General features: G+C 32.2%; 2 protein-coding genes across 2 annotated transcripts in view; both read right to left on the bottom strand.

The window, feature by feature from the left end:
* The window catches only part of LOC111394079 (probable ribonuclease P/MRP protein subunit POP5), a 79,389-nt gene that overhangs the window by 21,811 nt on the left and 51,059 nt on the right, over positions 1-6,519 (bottom strand). The window lies entirely within an intron of this gene.
* On the bottom strand, positions 2,090-2,786 carry LOC111394123 (protein RESPONSE TO LOW SULFUR 3-like). The gene has a single exon (XM_023019902.1). It carries the CDS (start codon positions 2,693-2,695, stop codon positions 2,351-2,353), a length of 345 nt encoding a protein of 114 aa, XP_022875670.1. The 5' UTR covers positions 2,696-2,786; the 3' UTR covers positions 2,090-2,350.

Below are 6,519 nucleotides of genomic sequence, written 5' to 3'. Positions count from 1 at the left end.
TAAAAATGCAGTATAATTAATAGAGATACAAGAACTAAGAAATTATTAAATCATAATACTAAAAAAAAGAGTGTAATATATTTTGAATTGCAATATCATGATATTATAAAGTTGAAATAGTATTCGCAATTAATTATTATTGATTAAATGATAAAAATTTATTGCAAATGCATATAATAATAATTTAGAATTAAAATTTATTGTATAACAAATGGATAAATATACCCTTAATAAAAATTGGTGCAAAGTGGAAGAGAAGGGTAAAAGAATATTTAACAATTTTGGTGTAAAATGGTGCAAATAAATAGTGTTGCACCATATTTGATGCAATACTATTCCAAAATTGTGCAAGGGGTTGGGAGAGATTTGCACAAAAAATTGGTGAATTACGGTGCAACAGGGATGGGGGTTGAAAATGCTCTAGTTAGCCTAACTTAAAAGTTCTAAGTGCTGGCGAATCAAACATTACTATTTTTAATGCTTTTTGAGTGTTTGCTAATCCTTTAATAATGGGTAAAGTTAAAATCCTATTTGGTTAGCTAAAAATCAAAATTTTTAGTTGACTTTGAAAACAGTTGCCGAAAAATGTAGTCGAAAAGTTGAAAAAATTTGTGAATCTTTATTTGAACCCGAATTTTGGGTCAAAGTGCATTTTGTAATAGTGGTTTGTAACTTTGTTGGACAATGAGTGGTTAAAAAATGAGAAAAATTTTGAATTTATGTGTAAAATTATTCTATGAAAGAATGTGTAGTTGGAAAAAGAATTTTTAAAACACATGAGAGCCTAACATAAATATGTAGTTAAAAATGAGTTTGAGAAAACATGAATTGACCAAGAGTTAATTATATAAGTTCTTTAAAGTTGAAAGTGATTGATTATAATATGAGTAATGAATTGAGCATTTAAATTTATTATAAAATAATAAAATATAAGTTAACCTGATGGATAATAAGATGAGAAATTTACTCGAAAATGGGTTTGTATTTAGTTAGCTAATTGATGAGACAATAGATACGACAATAATTAGTTAATAGTTGGTTCAAAAGAATTATTATTTAAATTAAAATTGAAAGACGACTTAAATTCCTACAAATGGTTGAAAATATTTTTGTCATAGGCAAAAGTTTGTTGGAGCACAATCGTCTTCCTTCTTGATTGCGAATTTTGATGCTTGAAAACTAGGAATCGATTGTCAAGACAATTGACTTAGTCAAACACGCTAGCTTGTTTGTGTATTCCGTCATGGCACACAATATTTGTCATCATCAGAGGCCAACTTGTTAGGTCATATTTATTTAACATTAGGAAAATGCCGTGTAGATATTTTACAGGACAGTCGCATGGAGGGGATCCCATGTGAATATTTTATAAGAGTGGATTGTTGTGTGTATATTCTGTTAAATATCTTTACGAGATAGCACCATCCTTAACATTAGTTTTGTCTGATTTCTCTCCCAAAATAGCGAACCGCTTCGTGGGGTGGGATGGGTTCAAGGGTGGTATACATTATTTCCGTTGACTCTTTTTACTCTTCTAGATACACTGCGGAAAATCATTGAAATTATAAAAACAGTTTTGTTAGTGGTATATCGGAATGTTCCTAATGGTCTACATCCCACTCACATGAAAGAGGGGCCCACTCGAATAAAATATTCTTTCTTTCACATAAGTTCCACATTCACGTGAGTAGAGTGTACACCATTCTGTACATCCTATTATATACTACTAGACAAATTCATAAAAAATTAAAAACATAACGAGCAAAGAATTTTTTTTTTTTCAAACAATTTGAATTCCTTACTCAGAATAGTTTTACCATAAGCTTTATCTTATATACCCTAAATACGTGTCTATTTCGTCATATGCCGGTCAATTATAAAAATTCAAACGTGTAATAGTGGAAGAAAGACGTAATCAAACACAGTAAAATAACAAAATTTTCTCAAATCTATCTGCCATAAATAAAATTGGATCAGATCTAGGCCAAGGTTAAATTTATTATAAATATATATATTATTTATTTTTATTTTACAAATTACTGAATTTTCAAAGAAGAAGTAAGTAATAATGAGGAAGAACAAACAAGAATAAAACAGAAGAAGAAGCGGAAAAAAATGAACATTATCAATAATCAAATCGTACACAAATCTCCCATCCTAATAACTTAGGAGAAATTAAAAGATTAATGTTTTACAAGCTCATTTACATATATGCCAAGCTGCAGCTGCAGACAAACCATCCAAGAAAAATCCAAAGGATTATGTGGAACACCAAGATATCAAAACAAAAATAATTAAAAGGCCATAAGTGCTTATTTTCTATAATTAATTAATGGTGATATCTGCAAGATCATTGAGAACTTGGGACAGAAATGGAGGCTTGTTGAAGAACTTTTTGGGCAGTAGAAAGTTGTTCCATTAATGACATTAATCGGACTCGGTAAGCCCGAGCCTGATCTACAGACTCAGCTTCAAGCTCGCCGAGTTGGGAGCAGAGCCGCTCCTCCGCCTCCTCCGCCACCCGCAGCCGCTCCCACGTTCTTTGCAATTCTTGTTTCATATTTTCTTCTCTTTCCAGGCTCCTTTTCAATTCCTTTTCCAACTCATCGTTTCTCTTCTGCAACACCTCTTGCTCCGCCAATGCCGGCAGCTCAGGGCGGTGCTGCGGCTTCGAGTAGGCAATAGCTGGAGCCATTTTTGTAACTAACTGATGGGAATAAAGAAAAAACAGTACGGATGAGGAAATTAATTGGCTTTAGAGTCGAAGCAAATCAAATTATATGGAACAAATGTTCCATACAAGGGGTTTTATAGGCTATAAATGGGTATGTCCAGGTTCAATGTATCTGATTAGTTATCCAGGAGAAAAGTCATATGCTTAAAAACTGTAGAATGTACTATAGATTTTTTCATTTACCGTTGAAAAATTGCATATCTACTACCCAATCTTTAACTTCTATTCCTTTTCATCCATCTTATTTTTTAAATCTTCAACCTTTAGTGACTTCTAATAGTTCTGACAGAAACTAAGCATGTGACGATGCTCACATGCCAATCTAAAAATATTGTGTTGTGCAAATATTATGAATCATGTAAAAGCTATTCTATTATGAGTGATGATGATATTGATTTGAATCACGATCGTTGGAGACTTGAAAGCATATTTGAAAATTGGGAGTGATTTGTCAAAATTATTAAAGATGGAGGACTAAATATGAAACTATCCCATAATATACAATTTCAATAATTTATTAATCTTGTCATTACATACATCAGCAGATAATGACTTGTTCTGTATTTATAAGCCGCGTTATTGATATAAAGCATCTAATTTTCTTCCACCTCATTATTACCCCAAGCCTCACCCTATGACTATGAGTGCGAGTACACACACTATCTTGTCTTATTTACTGTCACAATAAAAGATTCGTTTATAGAGGAGTATTCTATTTAATATTCGATTAGGTCATTTTCGCTCTCCACATTTGCTAGTAACATGGTAAGCTTACGAGGGCCTTCAGAGCACATCTTCAAGTGATAAAAAGAGAGGGTGGAAAAATCCAACTTTACTTGAGACTGTCGCGTCAAAGATTCGAATTCTGAAATATAGATTTAGCTCTTTGGTAAGTGCAAGTGTACAAGTAGCCTTCCACCCTGTACCCTTGGAGGCATAACTTGTGATTTACCTCCCCACGATACTCCAAGACAGGAGTGGTGGAGGACCCTTAAAGTTGGGGTTCAACTTTTTTTTTTTTTTATGGTAAGCCTACAAGGGCTAAAGCAATTTGATAGGGAGGGACTTTCTTTCATGCTCTAGCGAGGAATTCTTGTCATTCGAGACAAAAAATTAGATGAAAAAGAGCTCGTCATGCAAGTTGATAAAACTTAAAATTAGCACTTTTAACAATCATATGCCAATACATATTCGATTCTAAATTCTAAGATATAGGGTACAATCAATGTGTATGCAATATAGGAGCATTCATATGAAAGTACTAAGCATTCCTTGTCTGTTCAGATGTGTTAGTTGACATATCATATTATTAGAAATAAATATTTTGACTGTCATAAAAAAAATCGTTTGACGTCTGTGAAAGTTGATTAAAATGGAGAAAGTCAAAATTTAAAAAAAAAAAAAAAAAAAAAAAACCCAAAAACCAAAAAAAAAAAAAAAAAAAAACAAAAATAAACCACAAAGTGAAAAAAAAAAAATAAAAAAAAAAAAAAAAAAAAAAAACTCCAACACTCAAAGTAGAAAAGTAAAAATAAATTGAATTGAGAGAGAGAGAGGGAGTATGGAAGTGTTGGTTCAAGAAAATTTTTCGATCATCCTTAGAAGAGTGCAACTTGTCTTTTCCCTAAGCAAGCTCGCTCTCCTAAAATGGAAAGCCTGAAAAATGGTACAACAACTTAGTGCTAATTTCGTCAATTATACTTTCCCGAATTTCCAATTACAATCTATCAATGGACCAATAAACAGCTAGTTTTTAAATTTTTCCAATATCCGAAAACAACGCGATCTTCTCCAGCATTTCTCGCTGCTATATTTTCAATGGAATTCTCTGCTTGTCGCTTTTGTAATCTAACAATACCATCTCTCAAATCGAGAGTTATATTTTGCATTGGACTTTGTTTATATAAACGATTTAAGTTCCAACCATGTTCCCGTGTTTTTTGAAGTCTTCAATTATATATTTTCATTAAATTTCCATTATACAGACATGCTACTAAATTAATAATCACTTGGACGATGAAGAATACGCCCGAGACTTCGAATTTGTGCGACAAATCTCTCTTGCTCCCCCATTTGTACTTGTGTGCGTGTGTGTGTATATATATATATATCGTTTATGTATCTATAATTATAACTGAGTGTATATATCTATTTTTATATGCACTACAAAACTGTCTGTTTAATCGTGTTTTAAATATGAAATTTATTTTAATTTTTTTGGTATATAATTAAGTGCTTTTGTCTCAAAATTTGTTGTTTGATTGCTCAATTTGTAGTCATCACTATTTGGACGATGACCTGTGCAGGGGCGGAGTCAGGAATTTTGTCCAATGCGGGCAAAATTTAATCAAGGTTGAATTTTTCGATTATGGATTTAATGATATTATGACAATGCTAAAAATGACATAGCGACAATACTAATAAAATAATCATCTTCTTCCTTATTTTGGGATTTGTAGCGAGTTGTGCAACATCAAAATCAATTTTATTCAATATCTCCTCATTAATATTTTCATCGAAATATTTCCTTTTAAAGAATCTCTTCATTGACGCTTGACACTAAAATAAATCACAAGTGACAATTAGATATTAACTGATAAAAAAATAACTACTAATTTTTATAAATTGGTAGACACCAGAAAATCATCACTAATTGTTTAGCTAATTGACAAAAATCAAGATTTCAAGAATCGATCACAAATATTATCAATAGTCAACATTCACATAATCAAAATACCTAATATTAAACAGAAAAATCTCCAATATTAAACAGAAAACTCACATGATCAAGAAAGTTTTTGTTGCAAATTTGAAGGCCCAAGAAAATGTGGGTTTTAGGAAAGAGATGAAAAAAAATAAATTCAAAATGAGGGTAGATTAAAAGAAATTTTTTAGTTTCTTGTCGTGGGAAAAGAGTCAGAAAATGTCACCATGTACTTAAGAGTTTGGGCAAATTAATGTATGGGGCTGGACTATAAATAAATGAAAAACATAAATTAAAATAAAATAAAATAAATTAGATTGATTTTGGGCTTGGGCTAAAGGTCCAGTGCGGGCATTTGCCCACATTGGTCCTTGAATGGCTCCGCCCATGGACGTGTGCTCTGCTGAACGCAAACTATTGTATATAGTTTTATCAATTTATTAGGAACAAGTAAGGGTCTTTTAGGCTTCTTACCTGAACTTAAATGGGGTTTTGGCATTATTCCTAACTAGTATATTATTTGAAAAATAGTACATGGATGAGGCATGTACTTACCTCCAAAAGATTACATTAAGTCTCTTTTACGTACAAATAATTATGAAATGTGATGGAGGGGGCATGTACTTACCTCCAAAAGATTACATCAAGTCTCTTTTCCGTACAAAGAATTATGAAATGTGTTGTCGTCAAAATTAGTAAGGCTAATTTTAACTCAACTTTAAGAAAAAAGGGAATTTTATTGAAAGAAACTACAAAATATGTTGAGAGAGTGTAATTGTGCCATGAGCTTTTATATGAATTCACCTACCCTTTACAAGATTTCTACCCTACTATTTATACATGGCTCCAGCTGAAATTACATCAAATTAGTCAAATCAGCTATAGTACCGAGCTCGAAACTCGGGTCGTCGAATTCTCCTATGATTGGTCGATGAGGCAGTGGCCATGTGTCAATGTTTTCCCTAGGTAATGATGTCCTGCAAGGGGTTTGAGAATAATGGTTTCGGATTGACGGTTTTGGACGATGATGACGTCACTTGTGGGGAGTGTATATGATTGATAGGGTGATGTGATAGGAGGT

Source organism: Olea europaea, chromosome 1 (genome assembly GCF_002742605.1).
Source record: "Olea europaea var. sylvestris chromosome 1, O_europaea_v1, whole genome shotgun sequence".
In the NCBI taxonomy this organism is placed as follows: domain Eukaryota; kingdom Viridiplantae; phylum Streptophyta; class Magnoliopsida; order Lamiales; family Oleaceae; genus Olea; species Olea europaea.
The sequence above is the reverse complement of the archived record's forward strand: the minus strand, read 5'-3'. Positions and strand labels throughout refer to the sequence as shown.

Bases quoted from the DNA above. Each gene is read 5' to 3' on its own strand.
- LOC111394123 (XM_023019902.1), bottom strand. From the start codon at position 2,695: ATGGCTCCAGCTATTGCCTACTCGAAGCCGCAGCACCGCCCTGAGCTG.